Source organism: Patagioenas fasciata, chromosome 1 (genome assembly GCF_037038585.1).
Source record: "Patagioenas fasciata isolate bPatFas1 chromosome 1, bPatFas1.hap1, whole genome shotgun sequence".
NCBI lineage: Eukaryota > Metazoa > Chordata > Aves > Columbiformes > Columbidae > Patagioenas > Patagioenas fasciata.
The window spans coordinates 211,866,628-211,893,981 of NC_092520.1; the positions used below are offsets into that span (position 1 = coordinate 211,866,628).

The 27,354-nt window shown below is 46.6% G+C and overlaps 1 protein-coding gene across 4 annotated transcripts in view; it reads right to left on the reverse strand.

Moving 5' to 3' along the window:
* The window catches only part of PODXL (podocalyxin like), a 50,517-nt gene that overhangs the window by 16,339 nt on the left and 6,824 nt on the right, over positions 1–27,354 (reverse strand). For all 4 annotated transcript variants that reach the window (XM_065837452.2, XM_065837444.2, XM_065837437.2 and 1 more), the window contains exon 2: positions 841–1,692. In XM_065837452.2, coding sequence (XP_065693524.1) covers positions 841–1,692 — 852 coding nt within the window. The remainder of the gene's footprint in view (positions 1–840; positions 1,693–27,354) is intronic.

Sequence of the window (27,354 nt, forward strand, 5' to 3'; positions counted from 1 at the left end):
GCCAGATGTGAGCTGAACCCACAACCTCACCCAAGTCTGGAAGGCTCCATGGAGCCCTCACAGCCCCACAGTGTGATTGCTTCTCTGTAAATGCTACCAGAGAAAATGCCAGTGGGGACCAGAGACTGTGCCTCACCAAGACAGTTATGAACAAGCATGGCTCTAGAAAGCTCCAGAAGTCTAGAGAAAACATGTTAATGGTATTCAGCAAGATCCTAAACACCACATGGACGCTCATAATGCTGCTTAGACAGAAGTCAGCAGCCAAAAGCCTGCAGCAATGATGAATATCCTACCCAACTACTTAGACTCTTTAGAGGTTGTAGACTCAGTTTAGCCACAAAATCTCCTTAGTCATCTAAAGCTTATTTTCTATGAGTGCCCAGACAGCCTTCACTAAGCTGTCAGCCATATGACGGATCTTCTAGAGTCAGCATTTGGGGTGCTGTCAGTCTCATTCACCGACATTGTAAAATGTCACGCTCCACCTCCAGACTCATCACTACTGGGTCCCTCTTACAGTCACTAAAGGTCGAGTCATTGCAGTTGATGGTGCTTTGGGCACGGTTTGGTCCATCCAAAAGCCAATGTCTATGCTTTGCCAATTGATTCATGTCTGCCTCGAATTTCACTAACTGCATTGACTTGACCTCCACTGATGACAACAGGGACCAAAACACCCATTTGTTATGGAGGTAACTATGCTGGAAAGTCCTAAAATGGGACAAGGTGATGACATAATTACACCCCATAATGACAGGAGGTATTTGGAGTAGCCAAAGGAAAAGACTACAAAAGGGCCTCCCAACCCAAGAAATCAAGGTTCTTGTCTTCTGGTACCTGCTCCAACAGTCGGCGTGGTGGCTGCCTCTGAGACGTTGTTGATGCTGCCAGGTGGTAAGGTCAGAGACGCTTTACTAGTAGAGACAGATCCATCACCTGGCGTAACAGGAATGTGGGTGCTCCCAGGTCTGGTGGAAGAGACTGGAGAACTAGGAGAAGAGGAAGGTTGCTTGATGACAAATGTGGAAGGAGGGACACTATAGTTCTTGAGCCCAGGGCGAGGGCTGCTTGTTGTGACACTGGTGCTCGCAGCGGTGCTGCTCAACTGGTTTGAAGGCTGTCCTCCCTGAGGTTTCCCACTGGGAGGGGGTGCGACCACAGTCCCTGGATCTCTTGAGGTGGCTGGAGGACTGCTCCCATTTGCGGGGATGGGACTTGCAGTAGTGGTGGCTGCTGGGCTTCCCAACCTGGCTGGAGGGCTGGTCTGCTGCTGGGCCGCAATGGAGGCTGCAGCAGTGGTGGTTGTTGAGGGTTTAGAGCTGGTTGAAGATCCCTCCTGCTGAGACAGGTGGGGTGATGATGTTGAGGGGCTGGGTGCTGGATTTTCTGGCTTGCTTGTAGAGGTGATCCCTTGAGCTGCCATAGGTGACGTTGGACGGGCGGATGGTGGGTTGCTTGTAGGCGTTGTCCTTCGAACAGTGGTGGGTGATGTCACAGAGTTGGGTGGTGGATTTCCTGGCTTGCTCGTAGAAGTGTCCCCTTGAACTGTGAAAGGTGGCACCGTAGGTACGGATGATGGGTTTTCTGCCTTCCCTGTAGGGGTGATCTGTTGCGTCTTGCTGGTGTCTGTAGTTGTGAGTTTCTGCCCCTGTCCTCCTGGGGCATCTGTAACATCTTGAGAGCTGACACCTAGGGAAAAGTAAAAACACCAAGATAAACCTTAAACTAAGGAAACTACCCTTGGTTTCCACCCTGAACAGGTATTTGTAGAAATAAATGCTCACCAGAAGCAATTAGTCTTTCACTCAGGGCTTGTCTCATGCTCTCTAAGCTCATAGCAAATGCCACGTTCTGATATCACCATGTCCAGCAGAAAGGAGAGCAGAGGAGGAGGAAGAGAAGGAGGCGGAGGAAGCTTGAGAAACCTTCATGACAAATATACTCAAACTCACACAACTTCAGGGGTTGGAGGGTGAGCAGGACGGCAAGACCTGATGGTTCCCAGAAGGCTGGTCTCCCTCAGATGGAGGTGCACCAGCTCTTGTGCAAAGTGCTGCAAATCATTCCCAAAACAAAGGGCGCTGAGCAACCTCATCTGGGTGAAGATGTCCCTGCTCATGGCAAGGGGTTGACTGGATGATCTTCAACGGTCCCTTCCAACCCAAGCCATTATCTCATTCTATGAAACTTCATACAGACTGAAATTCCCAGTTGGATGAAGTGTGGAAACGATATTTCCTATACTTGCTCTGAAAGAATGGGTCATCGCTGGACAGAGTTTGCCAATAAATACAAAAAGTATTTACTTGGAGCTGCGTGATTTTAATTTTAAGGATGTTCAGTTCAGCTGCCATTGGAAATATTATCACCAATCTACAATCACATGCTTGTTTAGCTGATTATTTTACTATTCTGAGAAGGTCACACAAAGATGTTTAAAGTCAGTGTTCACTTCCAAAGGGTAATCTTGAAAAAAAATAAAAGAAGAAGAAGAAAAATTGCATTTAGGAAAAGGAAGGAAGCCAGGAAAACAAAGGGCTCCATCCGTATGTGCCATGCAAATCCATAGTGCCACCATCTGAACCATCAGATTCCCACGTGTTTTTACATGGTGTTTACCCTGCATTTGTACATCACATAGAAATTCTACTTTAAGATGGCTTATTTATTTTTGAGAGAATCTGTGAAGTATTTTATCAAGAGATTATGTTATCTAAGTGGGGAAAAAGCTTGGTCTCGAAGAAAAGAGAGTTGTCCATTGCTCAGTCATCATCCCACATTATCATACGTAAGGAGATCTGCAGTTGGTTTCTGAAGAATACTTTAAATGTTCAGATTATTAAGTTGTTTCTCAGTGAGGGATACAGCTGAAGAACAGTTTGCCAGACAAAAGATCACAATGTCCCGTAATGCTAAAACCTGGTGTATTTACTACTAGACTCGATATAAAACCTTTGGCCCATTTTTCTGTTTGTAATCACTGCAGGAGCTTCACCAATTACCACGGACATAATTTTCTCTCCAATGCACGTGGTAATCACGAGCCCTTGGCACTTTCTCAGGTTCACCCCAGGAAAGGTACAACCAATTTTTCACCTTTCAGGAACCGTGGGCTGCACTGAGCCTCTTCACCAGAGAATCTGTCTGGAGTCAAAAAAGCAACCTGATTTTTTTCCTCTTTTTGGGAGGGATGTTCTTTCATTTGGTGACTATGCAGAAGAAGGCTATATCTTTGCCCCATGAGGCACTTGTGTGCTATTACCAGCCTTCCAAAACAGCAGTCACACTTCCAGACTCTGATTTTTAGCTGTATCCTACTGCTACTCTCCATAAATCTTGTTTGTTCCTCTGTGCTGGCATACCAGCAAAGTATTTTCTCTTACAGAAGCTGTTTACTCACTCTGAGTTTCTGAGAGCTGGAGAGTGAGGTTTGTGATCCTGCAGCAGGTTTGGGGTCCCATGGGAGCTGCCTGGGGACAGGATGGGTTTGGAGGAGGCAGGGGGTCAACAGCTGGGCTCTGCATAGGAACCTCAACAAGGTAAGGTAGACCCAGGAGAAAAGATGTGCAGACCCCCTCTTGAAACATGGTTCTTATTCCTGTTTCTCCACCAGCTGCCAAATCTGAAAGCACCATTAACATGTGAGTTTAACTGGAACTAGCAACATGAATTATCTTAGGAAACCCTGGACTTGAGATAAACCATCCCTACTACATCTGTGGGAAAAGAGCGTTTGTAGAGAGGAATTTGGGGAGGAAATTTTTCACAATAAATATGGTAAAACACTGGCCCAAGTTGGCCAGAGAGGTGTTGGATGCCCCATCCCTGGAGACATCCCAGGCCAGGCTGGACGGGGCTCTGAGCAACCTGAGCTGGTGAAGATGTCCCTGCTCATGGCAGGGGTGGCACTGGATGAGCTTCGAAGGTCTCTTCCAACCCAAACTATTCTGTGATTCTAAGTCATATTTCCTATAGATGACCACTGTCTGCAGGAGAAGAGGGAAGGAACCAAGCACAGGCACCTAGCAGAGGAAACCCAAGTGCAAAAGATTGGAGAGAATCTTTATCTAGCCACCTCCTTAGCTGGATTATCAACTTGCCAGGCTTAAATCTTCAGTGATGGTTGCACCAAGCTAGAGACAAGGCATCCAGTTAGCCACAAAATGAGTCTATCCCATAAACAGGGCTGTAAAAGTTTGACAGTGATTTTGACAAAGGAGGAAAAAAATATCCTAAACCCCCAAATTATGTAAGAGAGATGTAAATAAAGAAAGGTTTGGAAAGAAGGTGGAGACAATCCCCCACTGTTCTCACTTTCTCTTCATGCCCCAGCCCCATCACAGAGAAGCAAGAGGCAAACATGCACCGAAGGAGAGGTAGAAAAGACAATTCAATCCAGCTCAGTCCAAAAGAGAAAGTGGCAGGTCCTTCTTTGGATCAGGACCAGCCTCGGTGGCCAGCCAGGACCCTGTGAACCAAGAACCAATGTCCATGCCCCAGCACTTCCCCATCCCACCTTGGGGAGCTGCAGATACCTTTTTACCACTCTTAGAAAAAATTGAGGAAAAAACACAAAGCAAGGGGTTGTTCTGCTGATGGAGAAATCTGGTGGGATCTTCCAGACTTGCCCTGGCTGGGGTGGTAGTGGGGTCTCTTTCAAGGGACACAGGCAAGACTGAAGCTGATGCCCACAAAACTTACTAGCATTTTATCTTTCCATTTCTCTGCATTCACTCTTAGTGTTCCTCTCCTGCTAAGGTCAAGAGATGTTAAAAGATCGATTTATTCTTCCTTATTAAACCAGGACCAGTGATTGAAGTGGGCTCAAAGCAACTTGAGGAGACAGCACACTCCTGCTTGGAAGGGGTGAACCATCATGCAGGGGGATGGATGGATGGATGGATGGATAGATGAATGGATGGATGGATGGATGGATGGATGGATGGATGGATGGATGGATGGATGGATGCATTCAATGGGTGCTGACCACGCTGGCAGGTACGATGCCATCCATCCTACTACACAGGCCTGGATGAGATCAAGCTATGCTAAATGCCACAGAGGTAGAAATCTCTCTCCTTTGGTGAGTAATGACCTGCATCCCTTTGGCAAGTGGCAACACAAATGATACATGAGCCAGAAAACACTCCACCACACCATTCCTTCCCTAAGATCCCACTCCTGATGCATCAGGTTGGATGGGACCACTGGGAAGCCTTTTGCAAAAGATCTCCCATCTCAATCTTGTTCTGAAGTTGACATTTCTTTAATAACCTCCACCCCAGCTCAGCTGAGATGCTACCAAATTTTCCCTTTCTCCCTTTCATCTTCCACAGTTTGCTTGCCTCAAATCAGACTGTTTCAAATAATTATTGTTGCTGGCTGAATTGCAATGGCTGTGGTGAACAGCAGCCATGGAGATGGTCATGGGAAAAGGAAATCCAGGCAGGTTGCAAACCTGGTGCTCTTTGAGACAAAGTGCACCACAATAGGCTGGACCCACAGCATCCGTGTCTACGGCTCAGCAACATCCTCCTTCCATGGAGGATCAGCATCCCTATCCATCCCAACACCCATCCCAGAGATTTTTGGGCACCCATTTGTCAGCAAAATTTACCTTCTCTCTCCAGTTGCATTAAATTAAACTGTTCTTCTCACTGCGGTTGCACAAGGAGCCAGATGCTACTGCACTCATGGGGCTGCACACCTTTCTGCAGTTTTATTGCTCAGGGCTTAATATGAGTTGTTTGTCCAGGGGCTCTGTCTCATTGCAGCATTGGGAAAAAATCTATTTTGTTTATCCTGAGGAAAAACAAATTGCATTTTTTGGTGTCTTTCGGGTTCACCACCCGCAGAAGTCCTGAGTTATGAAAACTCATCGCTCTCACTTTCAGAAGCCTCACAAATGCTCAATTCCAGAGCAGAAACAAACACAGAACAAGCAGCGAGAGCACTGCAAGGACTCACCGTTTTCCTTCCACATGTGCTGTGAGAACTATTTTTTAATCTCTTCCTCCATAACTGGCCAACGGTGCCAAATCTCGGCAGCAGACCCAGGGGTAAAAACTGGTAATGAGCCCCTGTTTGCTTGGGCTGGCAGCCAGTATTGCCTGGCGACTGTCCTCAACAGAAGGAACAAGAAGGATCTGGTTGAAGGAGGAGAAAAACCCCTGTAACCACAGACTGATGGTAATAACATCCAGGACAGGATTATGTTTGGTGCCCCTTTAGCATGAAAATTGCTCACAAAAGATACCGTACGTCCTTTTGCAGGAAACAAATGATCCTTTCACGCCATAAGCTCCGGAGATAAAAGGATTTAATGCGTGCTATGAAAGAGAAGGAGGATGGAGGAGAGGTCCTTTAAGCTATCATTCCCTTAGCAGCAGAGTGGTTTGTTTCCGAAAGAAAGTTAATTTGGATTTCAACCAGAGTCCCTCACCCTGTTTTCCAGAAGGCAGAATAAACTACCCACCCCTCACCTTCCTAGCTGTGTTTTGGCAGGGCAAGGCCACTCATTTGATTTCACTTTTTGGACCGTCATAAATTCCTCATTTTAAGGAAAATGAGAGTAACACAGTAGCTACCAGTGTATTTTGAGAGCGCTAATGCTTTGGTCTGCAGCTCTCCTCTTGAACGTATAAGCAAGCCCCAAATCCTTCTAATTCTATGCTGGGTGTGGGGTAGCCCACAGGAGGAAAGTGCAAGCCCTCCACACATGCATCCGTGTGCATGGTGGCCAAACAACCCGGAGGAAATGAGTCCACTGCAAAAACATGATTTCATTTCCGGATATGTGTATCCCATGACTGTGTCTGCAACACAGTGTCTCTGCGATGGGGACAGCCCCGGAGGGGAAAGAACTTTCCCTTGTTGTCGGCTATCAAGATGGGCTTGTTCAGCCCCACCGTGAGCAATATTTGGGAGGCTGCAAGTGCCACTGTTGGTTCTTGTTGCTGTGGGACCTTCTGGACGGGGAGTGCTTTGGTCAGGAGCTGCTGGGATGTGTAGAGCCACCCAGAATGTAAAGGGAAGGTGTTCTGGTTTGTGCCAATGCAGTTCCTTCCAATATCAGCTGAGGTCCACAATTTTCAGCTGCTGTGCACCACCACTAGCCATGCCATGAAGTGATGTGGTTGTAATCTAATTTCCCCTGGACTGGGCACTGGGGCGGACAAACTTCAAATCCTGGGGTCAATTTTGGGCTCCTCACAACAAGAAAGCCCTTGAGGTGCTGGAGCGAGTTGAGAGAAGGGAACGGAGCTGGGGAAGGGGTTGGAGCACAAGTGTGATGGGAGCGGCTGAGGGACCTGGGGGTTCAGCTGGAGAACAGGAGCTGAGGGGAGACCTTCTGATCTCTGAACTGCCTGAAAGGAGCTTGGAGCCAGGGGAGGTCGGGCTCTGCTCCCAAGGATCAAGTGCCAGGATGAGAGGAAATGGCCTCAAGTTGCACCAGGGGAGGTTTACGTTGGCTATTAGGAAAAATTTTTTCGTGGGAAGGGTTGTCGGGCATTGGAACAGGCTGCCCAGGGCAGTGGTGGAGTCACCATCCCTGGAGGGGTTTAAAACATGCGTAGATGAGGTTCTTAGGAATGTGGTTTGGTGCCAGTGTTTGGTAATGGTTGGACTCAATGACCTTGAGGGTCTTTTCCAACCAAAATGATTCTATGATTCTACAATAGATGCATTGTGTTTTGCAGGCTGAGGAAGATGCTCAGGTCATGACTTGGAGCACAAAAGGAGAAGCAAACTCACGCAAAACACAAAGCGAAAGGACATGTCCCGTCTCTCCTCCCATCAACCCCCCCGAAGCCACCACCTCTCCATGCAGCTTCTCTGATTAATTCCCTGCCCAACAGCTTCCCGCTTCCTATTTTGGTAACGCCTCCTCCCCCAGCACCCCCCAATCCACCTTGTTGAAACAGCTCAGATTGGCTGAAAATCTATTAATAGTGAGAAAAGGAAACGCAAAAGAATAACTTAGGAAATGGTGGGTGACACACCCCATGCTGGCGAGCTAAGCCCAGCTCAAAGTCTTACGCCAGCCGGCTCCTGCTCCTCCCAAGGCGGGATGAGAAACCTCAGGAGCCCGAGCAACCCAGGGAAGGGGAAGGGATGTGAGCCAGGACTGAGGAAGTTCCTATTTTCCTCCCCTTTTTTGCAGCCTTTCCTGATTAAATAGAGGACACGGGTTGTGTTTGTCAAAGGGAAAGCGTGGGCTGAGGGTCCAGGGGTGGCCTTTGCTGGGGGAAAGCGTGTGCCAAAGTGAGTGAGGAGGCTCCTGGTCTCTTCTTTGCATCACAAGAAGCTCCCAGGCAGAATAAGGGTTTTATCCACCCGCCGCAATGCAGCCGTGTCCGAGCTGGAGCAGAGACCCATTGCTGCACAGGACAGGAAATTTGTCACCTCCTTTTAAAACTGGGAGAGCGATCAGATTGGCAGAATATCACAGAACGGAGTTATTTGTCCTGGAATTAAGCTTGGCTACCGAATAGTTACCTCATCATTAGTTTTTAAACATTTTGCCTGTGTAGGGGGTCTCTCCCATCTGCTAAGGGAAAGATGGGCTCCAAGCAGCACCATCCTCCCCAGCTATCTGCTGAGATTTCAGGGAGGGATGTGGTGTGAGGATGCTGGTAGCATGCACAGCACCCTTTGCCCTTGCAAAAAGACAATCTCCACGCCAGAAAATACGATTCCAAACTGGCATCACCCAACCCCTTTGCTGCCAGTCTCACCATCAACATTATCCAATGGTTTCATCCCGGCCAAAGACCAACTTGGCTTCCTGGGTGAGAAGATAGGGAAAGGTCTAAGAGCATTTTCAAACTCTAACCCATTAGTCCAATTATCCAGTGCAAGGATATCTGTCCTCTCCAAAACCCTGCCACGAGAAAAACTGCTGCAGAATGATCTTGATAGAATTGCACTGCAAAATATTAAAGATTAGACCTAATGGCTGGATCTAATTAGTGTTATAGCATCAGTTGGGAAGGAAACGAGTATGTCTGCACTCTGATTTAAAGACACCAGGCTTGTTTTAAGCAGGGAACCTCCTTTACCCCGCTGTGACAAGACTCTATTAGAAAGACCCTTCAGATCAGTGTTGTTTAGATCTTGCAAAATGATGGCAAAATCAAGGCAGTAATACTGTCAAGTGTCCTCTGCTGTCAGATGAAATGAACCCACAGCCACAGATCCTATCCTGAAGGACTTACCCAATAAGCCCTTTGTGTCTAGACACAGGGATAGAAATGGATGTGCTTCAAGACCTCAGGGTTTTTTCTCCACCTCCAGATGGAGAGGAACATCCAGGGCTTCCTCCTGCATGGTTGCGTTGCCAAACTGGAGATACCCCTCAGCTGGAGATTTGGGGCATGTCCCTGCAGCATCATCCTGAGGACTCTAATCAGTCTGCAGGATTTTGCAGTCACTCACATCCCTACAGTAGCCAAAATCTTCTCTGCTTTCATTCAGACCTGGGAAAATTTTAAGTTCTTCCTATTTTACCCAGTGGAAGTAACCCTGAAGCTCAGAGAGGAGGACTTGAACCAAACCTCATGTAAGCTTTGGCTCCTTCATCTCTTCTGTGAGATCTACCTCACTTTGTTTTATTCACACAATAGCCTTTAAACCTGCTTGGTTTCAACCAAGAAACCCACCTGCAGTCTGAGATGCCTTTTCTGCCAGGACTGCAACACGTCTCCAAAATCCAGGTTCTGATGAACTGGCATTTCGTGACAAGAAACCTGCTTCATTAACAAATTCCCCATCAGCTCTTTCTGCAAGTATTTGAGCCAGCTCAGCATATCTGCTGTTTCATTTGGAAGTGTGACAAATATCAAAAATAATCATCCCAAGGCACATCTCCCCGTTTGGACACACTCCTCTTCCCCTGCAGCCCTGACGCTGCTTTTCCGTGGTCCTTCTAAACACCAAGTTTGGGTAGGTAGAAATGAGTTCATTTGCTCTACTAATCATAGAACAGTTTGGGATGGAAGGGACCTTCAAAGCTCCCCCAGTGCCCCCCCTGCCATGAGCAGGGACATCTTCACCAGCTCAGGTTGCTCAGAGCCCCGTCCAGCCTGGCCTGGGATGTCTCCAGGGATGGTTCATCCACCACTTCTCTGGCCAACCTGGGCCAGGCTCTCACCAAACTCAGTGTCAACAATTTCTTCCCTTGAATGTTCCCTCCTTTAGTTTAAAACCAGAGGACCAGCCAGTGGATTTGAGGAAGCAGAAGTATCTCAGCACTCCTCACTCCCTTCTTCTCAAAAACATCATCATCAAATCAACTTTCATGCCACGTTTGGACCTCTGCTGAATTTCTCCTCCAAGACTGGTTATTGCCAGAAAACTGTGAGCAGAGGCAATTTTCACCCAAATGGACCCAGCTGGCCCATCCCAGGTGATGCCATCAGTATGTATGTCCAGTTCCAACCAGAGGTCAGGGATGCCAGTGGTGGGAGCAATCCAGCCTTTCTTATGGATAAACATAGGACATCCTATTTAGGACTGTCTCCATGTCTCTTCCCATGGAAAGTCTGTAGCTACCTAAGAACTGAAGGGAGAAAAGCACAAATAATCAACAGGAGACAGGAAGACCAACGTGGAAAACGAAGGTTCCAAAATCCTCCACACGAGGTTGTCAAGGAGGCAAACAAACACAGACACACGTGCACATCTCTATCCACACCACCCACAGACATTTTTCAAAACCGAGCCTGGAAATCTCCTTTTTCCATCGGGGTTGACAGGATCTGTAAGGGACTCTGCTCCAGCCCCGCACCTTTCCCAGGCTCCAAAATGAACCGGGGACTCTTTGCAGCCCGAAGAGAAATGCCCCATCATGCAGGAAACAGCAGCAGAGCTGCTGGAGCGGAAACACGGGGAGGACGAGCCAAAAATTCTGCACATCCCAACCCAACCAGACCCTGCAAAGCACGAAGCGTAGCCACGCTCCTGCCCTTCCCCTGCCTCCTTTACACCGTTAGCGTGGAGTTATCCCCCCAATGACCTCCCTGCTTCGAAACAAGATTTGTGGTAGTACAGCCTAACCCTGTGTCAATCACTCATCGGCTGAAGGACACGATGTCTACCACATTTTAGCACTGAGACCCCTCTATTTCTGCAAAAGTCACCCAGGGACTTTGGAAGAAACTCAAGGTTTACAGTGAGTAATGGGCCACAAAAGTCGCTCTGCAGCAAGGTAAAGCCCAGCTACTTCTGGCCCTAAACAGTGACTGTGAATCAAAATGACACTGACAAATCACAAGAATGTCATAAGACTACATGACTTTAGTATTTTGGGGTTTTCTTGTATAACTTCCATGTTGTAAGTCTTTAAGATGCAATTTCAGGCTTTTGTTTGTGAACGTGAATGTTAAAACCCCTGCTTTTTTTTTTAAATTTTTTTATTTTTTTTAATTTTTAAAGTAATTAGATTAAAAGACTAGATTTGTCTGAATTTGGAGAAGGATCTCAGGTCCACAAGAAGGGCCAAAAGACTAAGACTACTGGATTGGCAATGCCACCTTGACTCTGTGAGGAGACCACCCAGCTCTACCACCTCTCTCCAACGAGAGTTGAAGGCGGGCCCACAAGTTGATTTCAGCAATAAGGAGCTCAGTAGGCATTGGGAAGATGGTGAGAAGGAGACCTTTAGGGAAGCCAATGCCCAGAGCTACTTGGCCAAAGCCACCAGTTTGCTCTTGAGGGCTGGACTGTCACATCACACCAACCACTCCTGGAGAACTGACCTCCTCTATCCAGCCCAGAGCTGCTTTTTGGTGCATGGGGACATCTGGGGGGAACAGATTTATTCAAGAAAGCACAGCAGAAGTTCCTCCTCATGTTTTTCACCCCAGAAAGATGAATCATCCCTTTCTGGCTTTTCCTGGAGGACTACTCCAGAAAACTTGAGAAGGAGTGAGGACATGATCCCCGGAGACAGGAATGATTCTTATTCAGCCTGATGGCTTGTCTACACAGAGGTACTCAAGCAAATTAATCTAAAATTAAAAGAAGGTATGATTTCAGAGTGGATTAGTTAAAGTGCACACAACCCACCAGGTGGCCACTCTTGTTCAGCTTTAAATCAGCCCTCATTTAATTATAGCCAAAATGAAGTAGGTTAAATCAAATTAAAGTCTCCTTAGCTCTGAAAGCTGTCAAGGGGGAGTTGATGCAGTCTAAGAAACTCAATTCGGGAGAATTCTGGTGATGGCCCTCACACAAACAAGCCCCCAAATGTCACATTGTGCACTTATACTGACCAGACATTGGGGATGGGGCATGCCTGCCTCCCCAGCTAAGGTTGGTCTTTCCTGATTCCTGGACGTGGAAAACTCTGATTGAAATCAGATTTGATGTCACATGGTCAGCTCTTGCCATTTGCTCAGTTTTTGTCATGGAGAAAGGCAGAACTATGAGAAGACAAGGGACAGACCCCACTGCAGGACTGGGGAGCGGTCACATAGTGCAGTGGGGTCCATCCGCTGTCTTCTAAGAATCATAGAATTGCAGAATGTCCTGAATTGGAAGGGACCCACAAGAATCACTGAGTCCAACTCCTGTCCCTGCACAGGACACCCCACAGTTCACACCGTGTGTCTGAGGACATTGTCCAGTCTCTTCTTGAACACTGTCAGGTTGGGGCTGTGACACCTCCCTGGGAGCCTGTTCAGTGTCAAGCACCTCTGGGTGAAGAACCTTTTCCTCATGTCCAACTGACCCCCCCTGTCACATCTTCTGCCATTCCCTGGGTTCTGTCACTGGTCACTAAAGAGAAGAGCTCAGCCCTGCCCCTCCTGCTCCCCTTGTGATGAAGCTGCAGCCCCATGAGCTCTGCCCTCAGTCTCCTCTTCTCCAGGCTGAACAAACCAAGTGACTTTAGCTCCTCCTCATACGGCTTCCCCTCCAAACCTTTTACCAACTTTGTGGCTCTAGGAGAATATATTCTATGTAATAGGCAAGTGGACAGAGGGTAAGGTGGACTTGCTTATCCACAGTGAGAAGCAGCTTCCCTGGGTGGCACAGGAGACCTTGCCCTCCTCTCCAGCCAGCTGGGTACATATTTTGGTTCATGTTCAGCAATGCGGGGAAGGAGTTGGCCTTGAGCTACTCATCCTGCTGTCTGAACCTCTGCCAGTTGGCCAGCACCAGGGAAAAGTTGTCACATCTAATGTCACTCAAGTTAGGCGCCGGTGCATCAGTGATGTGTCTAGACTATCCATGAGAGACAAGGGCCGCAGGGGTCTCACAAAGCAACAAATGTGCAGATCTCAGTACCTTTCAATACTTAAAAGGGACCTAAAAGAAAGATCGGGACAGGCTTTTTATCGGGGGCTGTTGCGATAGGACAAGGGGTGATGGTTTTAAACTGAAAGAGGGGAAATTCAGGCCAGACATGAGGAAGAATTTTTTTACAATGAGTGTGGTGAGACCCTGGTCCAGATTGCCCAGAGAGGTGGTGGATGAACCATCCCTGGAGACATCCCAGGCCAGGCTGGACGGGGCTCTGAGCAACCTGAGCTGGTGAAGATGTCCCTGCTCACGGCAGGGGTGGCACTGGATGAGCTTTGAAGGTCCCTTTCAACCCAAACTGTTCTATGGTTCTATGATTTCCTGTGGACACATTTTGCAGCAAACTCCCACTTTTCATGCAGAAAACAATAACTCTTGCAATGAGGAAAGAGAGAGAAGCAAATCTTGTGGTGTGGGCTCTTCCTAAAGGGAAAGAGTCGACCCCAAGCCCAAATAGGGACCTTTTGCATCTTTGAGACCTTGCAGCCCAACCAAAACAGATCATGAAGGAGCATTGAAGGTGGCATTGGCAGCAGGGATCAAATGCCCAAACTTATGCCACCAAAAATGAGGATGGCAACTTCAGCTGGAGATGGACACTTGCTGGAGGACCAGCATGGAAAAGGTCCAATCTACAGACTTTAGAGGAGACACTCCAAACCTAAAGGAATAAGGAGGCCTCAGCCTGGTCACAGGCAGCTCTAGTGCAAGGGGAAATAAAATAGAGATGGGTGACTGGAAGGTCAGTTTGTGCTGGCACATAGTACTGCAAAGTGTTGTCCTGCACTTCTTGCACCTCCCTTTCCTCCCCTCTTCTCCAGAAGATTTACAGCAGGAATCGCTCTCCTGCAACAGTCTCTGCCTGTTCCCTCCCCCGAGGCTTTCAAGGATGCTTGTCCACTCCAGGGCAGAATGGTCATTGGTCATCGGACAGCAGAAAAGCGATGGCAAAGAGGCGATAAGAACCGAAGCCTCACCCTCCCTTGTGTACCCAGCACCTTTGACGAATCAACCCAAATTTACACACTCCAGCCAGCAACTTTAATTTTAACCTTTTTGGAGTTGTGAGTCACGTTGCCTTCCCCAGCCCATCGCCCAGCACTGAGCCAGAATGAACCCAAAGATGACAAGCTGAACATGTCTTGGACTCGATGATCACAAAATTCTAGAGTATCTCAAGTTGGAAGGGACCCATAAGGATCTTTAATTCTGGTCCATCAAAACTCAAAAGTTCTGTGATGGGAAGTGGCTAAACACACAAGTGATGCCAAGTGAGTTAGGAGACATCTCCAAGAGGCACTGGTGGTCCCCTTCAAGCATCCCAGCCTCTCTAGATCTCTAGGTAAGCTTTGGGTGATTCCTAGTTAAATACTCACTCCCCAGTGCCATCTGCTTTGCTGCTCATTTGCGCTATGCTGGGAACAGGTTACTCTACAAGCACATCTGGGACACCTGCAAAACTTCACCAACATAAGGGTGGGTGTCAAGAAGATGGATCAGACTCTTTTCAGTGGTGCCCAGCAATAGGTTGAGGAGCAATGGGTACAGACTGAAATATAGCAGGTTTCATCCAAAGATGAGGAGAAACTACTCTGAGGGTGCCAGAGCCCTGGACCAGGCTGCCCAGAGAGGCTGTGGAGTCTCCTTCTCTGGAGACATTCAAACCCACCTTGACACCTTCCTGTGTGATCTGCTCTGGTGACCCCGCTTTAGCAAGTGAGTTGGACTGGATGATCTCCAGAGGTCCCTTCCAGTCCCAACCAATCTCTGATTCTATGAAATAAAAGCTGCCACCACACGCCCCTCACCCCATGTTTTTGCAGAAGAGCCACGCTGGATGGCAGGATCTGTCCCTCCACCACCATCAGTCGCCCATGACCTTGGCTAGCCGGGGTTACCGAGCCAGCAGCCTGGAGATTTCCTGTTCATGTTGCAAGGAGGGCTCCACATTTCCTTGGGATCCTTTGTGTGCCGATGCTATTTCGGGCCCCACCTTTTTTTTTCAGGTCTCCACCCACACCTCCCTCAGGGTGGGGTCTTCCTGGATAATTCAGAGCTCTCTATATATACATGCATATAAGCATGCACCTACATATATTTACATAGTTGTGCATGAGAGCTGAGCCTTCGGGCATTGAGTGGATGCGGTGGACTTGGCAGGAGGCTCGGTGCAATTCTTTAGGTGGGGAGAGCCTAGGAAGGGAAGGACACAGCTAACCCTCCCTCCTATTCAAAACTATTTAAAGACTGTCTGGCGCGGAGTTTCTTTCCCACCAAATGGCCCCAGTGACGATCTGACTTTACAGGCTGTGTAATCTGATCAACTTCTATTGTTGGCAAATTCATAATTGCCTCATTATTTAACTCTCCCAAAACAGTTGGTTTTCCAGGAAAAGAATATCCAATTTAACTCTTTTTTTTTAATTTGTTTTATTTTGTTTTTCAAGAGCACTGAGACTTGGTTTCCATTTGAAGAACTTCTGTTCTTCAACAACTTCTGCTCTTCCTCTCCTTAAAATGATGCACATAATCACAGGAATCACTGATGAAAGGTGCAAACGGGGAGAGATGACCTTTTCCAGTGCTGTCCTAGTGCAGCATTCTCCAGCACAGTATATTTATTACCCAGTGGCCTCTTGCATGTATCCACGAGCAGCACAAGTAAAGGAGCCTTCACCATTTCATCCCAGAGAGGAAGAATGCTCTTGTAAGCACTATTCCCTGGCTCACATCCTTGCTCAGCCACAAGCCTCTGAAACAACCCTGGTTATGTTTTGTAACCTGTCTCTATATGCAAGAGTGGATAGATTTCGGATAGAGGAGCTGTCTTCATTTACGGGCTGGTCCAGCACCCTTCTAACTGGGGCTCCAACCTTGGTTAGATGCCAGACCAATACAAATAATAACTAATAGTAATCCCCATGGGAGTCTATTACATTATGGTTCAACTTCCTCCCAAACAATTGCTCCTCTTCCTTGCTTTGTATGTTCTTCAAAAGAAGCGGCTGCTGTGCTTTAGGGCTGGGACACCAGCCGCGGTAAACATACACCCAGCGTTCCTGCTCAGCTGGGCCTGGGCAGCAGAAAGATGATAAATCTGATCTAAGACAATCACATTGTGGGCAGGAAAAATATTGAGAGTTTAATGGAAATGGCAACCTAGCAGCACTAAACAGCATTCATCCTGAGAAGTCCCTTAGGGCACATTTATTCGCTATTTACAGGATGATCTTATTCAGAACGGCAAGAAGAGCAAGAAATATCAAAAGCACAAGTGTCCACTGGTCTCAGGGCTCAAAACATCTTCCTTCAGAGAGCAGTCAAGGTCCCAACACTATAGGAGCACTCACTTGAAGGAAGCAGAGATTTCACAGAATCACACACTGGATGGGGTTGGAAGGGACCTTTGGAGATCATCCAGTCCAGCCCACCTGCACAGATCACACCAGAATCGTTTCCAGATGGGTTTGAATGTCTCCAGAGAAGGAGAATCCACAACCTCTCTGGGCAGCCTGGTCCAGGGCTTTGGCACCTCAAAGTAAAGAAGTTTCTCATATTCAGATGGAACCTTCTATTTACCGTAGACACATAGCTTGCCAGTGCTTGGACATTTCCCTGCTTTCTGCTTACACTTTAGGCACCCAAAAGGTACATAAAGGGCAAGATGACCCATAAATGGGAAGAAAAATGCCCCTGGTCCACAGCCAGTCCTGGCCCATCCACTGTATGCGTGGGGCAAGCAAATTGTCCTCATCGGGTATATAGGGTATAGGAGCACCTCGATGCTGTAGGTTTAGGTGCAATATCAAATTCCTATGGGAGCTGGGAATCCATATTATTGAGTATCCAACAAAAGGTGGGGTGCTAATGCAAAGAGGCCATCCCAAAATGGCTTGAGCTGGATCATGTTGGAGTAGAGTGGGGTCTCTTTAGGTCCTTGGATCCTCATTCAAGCCATTAGCTTGCCCTGAAACATATTGTGGCACACCTCCAAGATGATTTTTCCATTGCTAGGACTAGAAATTTAGGCCTACGCAACAAGTAGTAAAGTGGAGAAGGAAGAAGGGTCTTGCTTAGTATTGTCCAACTGACCTGACTTAACGCTGACAAAAAACAATGCACATTTCGGTCACCCCTTCCAAGATGGAGCCTGTAATGGTTTTAATTAGTCAATTAAATGTGGCTTTGTCATAGGAGATGAGGCACAACCGGGACCAGCCAGCTGGGTTCTTGGCTGCTGAATGACATTGTCCTTCCAGCCCAACGACCTCATTGCTATGACTTAACAGGGGAACTATGTTGTCCACCCAGCAGCCCAGCAAGGAGTGGGATTCCTGCACGGTTACAGCTGAGCAGAAGAGCATGGGAAGTTGTGGGATATCACTGGGCTGATGATGCAGTGCTCTATATTCAAGCAAGCAGGCTGCGGTAGGTTTTAATGGCATGGTTGTGTGTTAAAATGTTCCAGGAAAAAAAAAACCCAAAGGATAAAATACAAATATAGCATGCAGTAGTGGTCATATTCAGCTCCCCAAAAAGCTCCCTGGACAGGTAGGTCCAGCTAGTGATGAGATTTGCTCATTAGGGAAGAAAATCCTAAATGGTATCTAGAGGAAAGGGAAGGGAAGGGAAGGGAAGGGAAGGGAAGGGAAGGGAAGGGAAGGAAAGGAAAGGAAAGGAAAGGAAAGGAAAGGAAAGGAAAGGAAAGGAAAGGAAAGGAAAGGAAAGGAAAGGAAAGGAAAGGAAAGGAAAGGAAAGGAAAGGAAAGGAAAGGAAAGGAAAGGAAAGGAAAGGAAAGGAAAGGAAGGGAAAAGCTTGCAGCACTTACACCTGGAGTGATCTGGATGGAAAATACCCCTATCCATGTCACCTTATAGAATCATAGAATAGTTTTGTTTGGAAAAGATCCTCAAGATCATCGAGTCCAACCATTAACCTAACTCTGCAACTAAACCATGTCCCTGAGAAACTTATCTACATGTCTTTTAAACCACTCCAGAGATGGTGACTCCACCACTGCCCTGGGCAGCCTGTTCCAATGCCTGACAACCCTTTCTGGGAAGAAGTTTTTCCTAATATCCAACGTAAATCTCCCCTGGCACAAATTGAGGCCATTTCCTATTGTCCTGTCACTTGTTCCTTGGGAGCAGAGCCTGACCCCCCCTGGCTCCAAGCTCCTTTCAGGCAGTTCAGAGATCAGAAGGTCTCCCCTCAGCTCCTGTTCTCCAGCTGAACCCCCCAGGTCCCTCAGCCGCTCCCATCACACTTGTGCTCCAGCCCCTTCCCCAGCTCCGTTCCCTTCTCTCGACTCGCTCCAGCACCTTCTGAGCTCAGGGCTTCACTGCCATCTCCCTGCCACCAAAGCCCTTCTCCACAGGGCAGTGTCTGGCAGCCGTGCTGCGGGGCAGGCCATGGCAGGGCACGGGAAGGGAGCAAAGGAAGCAGGAAGGAAGAAAGAGCTGCATCCCCTCCTTGCTGTTAATCATCCTCCTCGTTCTCCTAAGAGAGGCCAGCAGCCCTGCAAACACCACACTGGGCTCCCACCTGGGATGGGACCTGGAGAGATGACCAGAAGCTCTGGGCTCAGGTAGGGGACACAGACCTGGTTTTCATGATAATATACAAATATATTTTAGTCCTGGGATGTTGGAAACTGGATCCTGCTTTTGGTTCAGCTGTGAAACTCTGATACATCAGCTTGGACGTTTTCTTTAGAAAACCAAGCTGGAGTGCTGGTGGAGTTGGAGACAGAGGAGAGGGGAGGGCTGCGGGTTAGGTCCATGATGGGACCCACAGAAAACCGTCAGCAGAGCAAAGGTGAGCAAGGGAGGGACCACTGAACTGGGATTCAGTGGGTGCTGCTGGTTGTAACCCTGGCACTGGGGGGTTAATACGGAGCAACGAGGGACAGCAAATGCAGCTCCACATTGGGGATGTGCTACACCTGTGAAGGCTGAACCTAAGCGAACAGCCTTGTCATGTTTGCAGGTGATCACTGCCACATCAAAGCGTGGCTTTGCTGCAAAAAGCACCCTATTTTGTGAGATCCAAGAAAACCAGCATCCCTGATCATAGAAAGGCTGAAGAGGCAGCTGGGAAGTCCCTACACAGACTTCAAAGCCACATTTGGAGAAGCACCATCAGATGTGTAAAAAACCCTCCTGTTAACCTGAGCCTGACGTCATCCAGACGTCTCTGGAAATTATTATCTGCACAAAATGAAGATCAGGGCAGTTTGTAGAAATCAAGCCCTGAGCCTGCTGACCACGAAGGCAAGAAAGAGCTGAGGCATCAAAAGCGAACGGTGGCTTTTAGAGATGTTTATTGATAACTCTCAGTAATGAATCGTTGTATTATTGCTTTCAATAATTAATAACTAGCAAGCCTATCTACTCCAGACACTGCCCTCTGCTACAAGTGTGCTCCTGGCCCCTGTTAAGTGGGGATGCTTAGCACATGAACACCTCTGCTTGCCCATCACCAGTTCCCTTCAGTATCCAGACCTCTCTATGTGGGCCACAATGTCACGGATGAGAGGCTGAAATGCTCCAATGATACAAAACAACAGAGCCAGGTCCTTTGCCCAGCAAGCTTCTGCACAGTACATCAGCCAAATAAATAGGACACGCATGCTGGAAACCAGGCATTGCATTTTGAGACTATTGAATGCAGTAGGTGGCCAAGTCCTTTGCTGGTGCAGGATTTGAACCAGGTCTCTGAAATGTGAGCAGGACCGTGTTGAAGAAAAGCAAGAAGTGGAGGAAATCCCCATCTTGCACACAGCCCAAGCGGATGGTGGGCTGAACATACCTGGGATGGAGATGAGTTTACAGCAGCAGGACGTTTGGCACCGCGCTGCTGGACACACATGGGCTCTCACCCTGGGAAACTGGCTCAAATCCTGATCTAACCAAACCCAAACCCTGGTATTTATTGCTGCAAAACCAATGCATTATTCTGAATTTATATTATCAAGGAGAGGTCTCCTCTTTTCCCCATTCTTGGTGGTTTTGTGGTAACAGCCGTGGATTGAACAGGCTGGGACAATTTGCTGGGACTTGGGAAGTCCTGTGAGGTCCAGGTGGCACCAAGGTGCTGTAACAAGCCTCTCCCTGTGCTTTAGGGGAGAAATATGGCAATATGCGCACAGGCACCTCACACACATCCATCCATCCATCTCAGTGAAGAGCAGCCTTGTTGCTTAAAACAGGAGCTGAGAGATCTGAGCGTCTTCCTCTGCCTCTATAAAACAAATTCCTGCATCAGGAATACCTTTACCTACTTCAGATGCAGGATGTGAGCATCTGCTTTTGTCAGATTTGGGCAGGGGCAAAATTTTATTACCCTCTGCCCTCTTCTGTCCCTTGCTGGGCTGTGTGCCTCTGCTCAGACTGAGCCAAAATCCTTGCAGAAAGAGCCCACGGGCTGCACTTTTCTTACCCTTTCCTTCCCCAAACCCTTTGCTGTGACGAGCGTCAGCCTTCAGGGTGGGAGTAAATAAATACATAAAGCGCAATCCTATAAGTGCTCTCCAAAAAGCAGATTCAGAGCCAATTTACCCACAGAGGTTTCCTAGCCCCGCTCTCACTCACCCATCCACATTATCAGCCTCCTTGTTCCAGCGCCTCAGGATATCAGTTTTCCCAGCCAAGAAAAAGATAAACCTCGACCCCAAAACTGCTTCTGAGCTGGATTATAAGGAAACCATCCCTAAAAGGCCAGCTGGGCTGTGTTCCCTGGCTTGGGGCAGCCCCCAGCACAAGCAGCTTACATCCATCCCTGCATCCCTGCAGCCCCCCGGGAGAGCCCCTTCCTAATCAGATTGGAGTGATCCCGCCAGACACGCCAAACGCTCTCACGGAAGACAAAGCGGAGAGCTGCAACCCTCATCTGCCGGCTCAAACACAAATACAGCCCCGAAATAGCCGGCATTCCTTTGGCACGGCTCTCCCCCAGGCATTTCTCATCGAATCAGCCAGGCACACGCAGCTTCTTCTTTTGGTGGTTTCCTGATATTTTTTTCTGAGGGTTTTTTGAAGGTTTTTATCAGGACTGTTAGAGGGATTATGATAGGACAAGGGGTGATGGTTTCAAACTAAAGGAGGGGAGATTCAGGCTACACACAAGGAAGAAATTGTTGTCCCTGAGGGTGGTGAAACACTGACCCAGGTTGCCCAGAGAGGTGGTGGATGCCCCATCTCTGGAGACATCCCAGGCCAGGCTGGATGGGGCTCTGAGCAACCTGAGCTGGTGAAGATGTCCCTGCTCATGGCAGGCGGTTGGACTGGATGAGCTTTGAAGGTCCCTTCCAACCCGAACTATTCTATGATTCTAAGGCTGAGATACGCAGAGTCATATGCAGGGGGACCTCAGCAACCACCAGAGCTTGGCATTGGGTCTTGTCCAAAATGCACTAGCATGGTTCCCCCTCGCTTTCCCACCAGTAAGCACCATGCTGGGGCTCTGCACCCATCCCAATGTCTATCCAGTTGTCTGTGTCATGACCTGAGATTATGGGAGTTTCTGGGCTGCCTGGGGAGTATGAGCAGAGCTGCAGGAGCTTCTGGTGGGGCTGAGTCACTTTGCCTTCATCAGAGATGCTGAGGAGATACTGTAATCTCCATTTCTAATGTGATCAGAGATAGGAGAACCTTGCTCCCTCAGAGGCTGTGCCACCAAACCCCTTTATAACCCTCAAAACTTCACCCTGCACAGCTGTCAGCCACCCATGGCCAGACTTCATAATAGGAGCACAAAAAAGGATGGATTTTTTTATTAAGCAGAAATCCAGCTCTTTCCTTTATCAACCCATCAGTTCGGACTTCTGCATCTCCCTCTCCAACCCTTCATAAAGGGCATTCATAAAGAACCATACAAAGTACACATTGACCATGAGGTCTCCTACTTCTCTTGCTGCCAACCCAACCTTACGTGCCTATTTTCACCGCCACTCTCCCACCACTCTGCCCTTCTTCCTGTTGTGCCACTTCCTTTGCCAAAAGAAGAGCTGCTTTTTGTTTGTTTGTTTGTTTGTTTTTTCCCCAACTCATCTGCCCCAAATCATTCCCTAGTAGATGAAGCCACGATTTGGAGGAACACCAACATGGGAAACATGGACAGTGATGGGTGACAGGCTTTCTGCTTGGTTGTGCAGCCCATGGTGGTGGTTGTGTTGGCCACCCTTGCCCCCATCAGTAATTCCTTAACACCAGCCCATCTGCTGTCAACCTTCTCCTTGTTGGAAAATCCCTCAGACAACAGAGGTTTAGGTGAGATGGTAAATTATACACCAGACTTTGAGAACCACTCACCATAGCAGAGCTTCTCTGGAGCATGACCATCATGGGATATCTCTCCTCCCAACAGGCTGGGAGGGACTTGGCCTAATGAAATGCTGAGTGGGGGCTGTCAGATCCAACCCAGAGTCTGGTTGATGTTAGAGCATCCTCCACCTTGAGCTGTGCCTAACTGCAGCGTATCAGATAACTTAACTGACATGTTGTAGAAGAAGCAGATGCATCCACACTGTGGAGGTGATACCCCAATAGCTGTAACAGCTATGTGCAGAGCAGTGGTGGCCAGAGTGGCATTTGCAAGCATCTAGGTGGCAATGATTGCTCTTGGCAGCTTCCTGCCTAACGAAGATGCCCTTTGAAAAGGTCCTCCTACGCTGAGGAGCTCCAGACACTGCACCAGGGATGTATCAGTTGTCAAGATTAAGGAGGTGCATCTAAATATGCTGGATGAGGGGCTCCAGGCTCCACCAGACTTTGCAGAATTGTCTATTATAGTGTTTTACTTTGGAAAGAAGAGAGGAAATTGAGTTTATCGCTCTCATCCTCCCCAGATTCCCATGACAGGCATGCAGTGTGGAGGGATGGAGATCCATCAGGATCTATTAGGCTACCTTGTTTTCCTGCACACAAGAAGGATTGTTCCAAGCCAGTCTTGTCCCATTGGGAAAGGGTGTGTGTGCTGCCATGGACCACATTCCATCAAGTCCCAATCCCCTCCTAATTTGTGAAAGGCCAAATTTTGTCATCCAGCACCAAAGAGAAGAGTAAATACACCACAGCAGGACTAAACCCAACCAGGACACCCATGGCACTTGGGGAACTTGGATTTTCCAACACTAAGTGGGACTGGATGTGGATGTGAGACAAAAACTGGGCAACCAAGTAAAGGAAGGCTGATTAATTCTTGCTTTTCCTTCCTTTAATCACTGTCTGCTCGCACTATGGGCAGATATCCAGGGTATCCAGACACTAAGCATGGGCTTCTTCTGCCTTCAGTTACACAATCACAAGTTACACATATAAACCTTGACTAGGTATTTAAATTCTCTCTGCAGATCAAGAAGAAACATATTCAGCTGCTCCATCAATAGTCTAAGCTGCGAAAACTACTGGAAACTGGCAGGTTAAAAATAAAATCACATCCTCTCCCGTTTTAAAGAGTAAAAGTGAGTTTTAAGAAAATGTCTTCTGTTTATTCAAAACCCTCAAGGGACATGAAACAATTCATTTCCTTTACAAACTCCACCGAAGATCGATACTTGAGATTTGCTCAATGAATTGCTTAGTGTTAAACTCAAACATATGTTGGAAAGTTTACCCGCCAAGTATCCAGGCCATTGATTACCTGATGTATTTTAAAATAATTGTAAATGCTATTTTGCATCTGTCAGTTTAACAGAAATTTCCTCTACAAGTAAAGAGCGATTGCCACCAATAAGATCAAAATTAGCATTATTCATCATAACCTAGGAAGACTTAAAAGATGCATAAATCAGAAACCAAAATAGAGTGGTGGCAGGCTATATAACTGCTTAAGCAAATATGTTCATAGTGTTTCTACCTGAAAAAACACAGCTGAAAGGCAAGAGTGGGCTGTAAATCTCAACATTTTACAATGAGCAACCAAGGAGAATAAGCCCTACTTAAGGGATATAGCTATGAATTCTAAATGAAAAACATGATTAAAATCAAATCATTCAAATTAAGACTTTCTTCTTCCTTACTTTAACTCATGATTAAAATTCATAATTTAAACCACATCAATTTAAATAAAGCACCCTGCCATAAGATGAGGTTTTGAACTCTTTGTGAGGATTTAATGAGAAAAAAAGGATGTTCTCCTGTTGAATGCAGCTAATGGGGATTTATCATGGGTAGAAACTATCTGAGGCCTTCAGAACTGCATACACTGAGTCTTGAGGGGTTTTTCTTTGGTTGTCTGGGAAAATCTGAAGGAAGCAAAATAATTTTCTATACTAGGGTGTTATAATAAGTTCAAAACTTTTCTGCAATATGACTGTTCAGGACAGGAATATTTATCACTTGTGCCAAAGAGGTCACTGCTCTTTTGGCATGTGAATTACCCCAGGGCTTGGGCAGGTGTGGAGGCGATGATCTTGAGAGCCACCAACATGAGCTGAGATTAACTCCTGCATGCTTCAAAAATGGGGTCAAACGTGTGATTTTCACTTGCTGGTTTCATAGCCAACATGATGCCGTGTCCTGTTTCACTCGTGTTTTGCCCAGGTTGACTCTTGGCTGGATCAGGCTTTGCCGGGAGCCTTACAGCAATTGCTGGTTCATCACATTTTCGGCATACACGTCGCTGCCACCCAGCTTTTTCATCGCAACATTTGATTTTGGTGTGTTTATGGCCTTGCTTTGATTTGGGATAAATTCATGTGCCCTTTGGAAGAGGCAGTGGAGTGCGCAAAAACTTCACAGTGTTGTGTCAAACCAGATCAAGGCACTGATCCATCTGAAAACTGAACCAATATTAGAAAAAGAAGAAGAAGAAATAAAGAAAAATAAAGAAAAAAAAAGAAAAAGAAAAAGAAAAAGAAAAAGAAAAAGAAAAAGAAAAAGAAAAAGAAAAAGAAAAAGAAAAAGAAAAAGAAAAAGAAAAAGAAAAAGAAAAGAAAAAGAAAAGAAAAAGAAAAAGAAAAAGAAAGAAGAAAAGAAAAGAAAAAGAAAAAAAGAAAAAAGAAAAAGAAAAAGAAAAAGAAAAAGAAAAAGAAAAAGAAAAAGAAAAAGAAAAAGAAAAAGAAAAAGAAAAAAGAAAAGAAAAAGAAGAAGAAATAAAGAAAAAGAAAAAGAAAAAGAAAAAGAAAAAGAAAAAGAAAAAGAAAAAGAAAAAGAAAAAGAAAAAGAAAAAGAAAAAGAAAATGAAAAAGAAAAAGAAAAAAGAAAAGAAAAAGAAAAAGAAAAAGAAAAAGAAAAAGAAAAAAAACAAGAGCTGGTCGATTCGAGCATTTACTGTATATTGTCCACTTTTCCAAGAGACACCCACAGGAATGAGTTTTTATTTTTTTAATTTCTTATTTTCATTCGTTTCGGCTCCAAAACCGAATCAGGTCACCAGCAGCCAGAGAGTGGGGAAGATGGCTGAAAAAATGCTTGAATAAAAATGCTGGTTTTGGGGTCGTGCAATCACAACCAGGTTTGAGCGTTCTCCTTATTAGCTGACCTAGGACCTGGTGGAAATCTTGCTTCTCTTACCTGTGCTTTAAATATTTCTTCTGTTGCTTAATACATTAGAAATGTCCCAAAAGGGCAACTTTAATTGCTTATTTAATATACATATATTTCTATATCTAAAAATATATTTTTATATATGCTATATATATATCCAGGACCTTGGTTACTTGATGTTACCCCAGTATAACCACTGCTAACCGGGTCTGTGCTGGGGAGCACAGTGCATCGCTTTAACTACTCTGCTTTTTCTCCTAGTCAAGGCATACAGTATCTTGATAAGCAGCGTGTAACAGTCACCCTGAGAGCTATCCATTTCCCGCAGGCTGCAGCAGTATCATTTCAACGTTTCCATTTTCTTTTTCCCCATTTGTGTACGTGGTGGAATGTCTTATCTCACCCTCCTGCCTCCAGACTCCAGGGAGGACAGAAACAAAGTAGACTTTGCTCTTAGGTTTCAAAGAAAGACCTTCTCAAACACAGCTTCTCCAAACCTTTCTGCAAGGCCTTTCAAGTCCCCCTTACTAAAGTTAGAAATCTGGCATTTTCTCTTCGCCTGTATCTAGCAGAAGCCACTTAGAATAAATGTCCGACAAGGTTGTCTCCTCATTTCTCTACAACAGTTTTAATACATCTTTAAGTGCTACAGCTTAATAGCTCTAAGCCAATTTCTACCTCCTCCTCCAGTTAAATTTACTAAAATCAATTAAGGCTGAGAGAGAAAATTTCAGCCTCCGTCATTATTCTTCCATTGCAGAATGACCTTCCTCCTCCCGTTCACCAGTCTCATGAGCCATGTGGCCCAAGACCAAAGCCCCCTGCACACAGAGCTTGTAAGACAGAGAAAAAGCCACAGGATTAATCCGATTCTTATTAAGCACGCTAAGAATATGAACAAGACCTCAAAGTAACATCTAAAATGCTGCTAACTCAGAAATAAAAAAATTACCTTTTCCAATTCGGAGGAGGTTTCAATGCAGATCCCATCTGCCTATTTCTAAGGCATCTGTCCTGCAACTGGCTCCAAACACAGACCTGTTTTTTAAACCCAAAGACCATGTTCTTCTTATCCGTCTTTCCATATTGCAGCCTTTAAGGTGTACTCCTGACCCACCATCAAGGAGTTCTTCCAAATCCTGAAACCCACATATTTTGGATGTTTTTTAAGCAAATACAGATACTGTTATGCAACATAAGGGTTTCCAAGGGCATATCCTGGATATTCTTGATGCAATATCAGACCTTGTTGGAGAGTGTGTATGAAGACAAGCATCTGTAAGGGTCAAATCATCCCAAGACACATCTGAGTTGTCTTTGGAAGATGCCTTTCCCTGGAGACACCATCATCAGTTGGATTAATGGACAATAACATGAGGAAGACATTTGTTACACTGAGGGTGGTGAGAGCCTGTCCCAGGTTGGCCAGAGAGGTGTTGGATGAACCATCCCTGGAGACATCCCAGGCCAGGCTGGACGGGGCTCTGAGCAACCTGAGCTGGTGAAGATGTCCCTGCTCATGGCACTGTGGTTGGACTGGATGAGCTTTGAAGGTCCT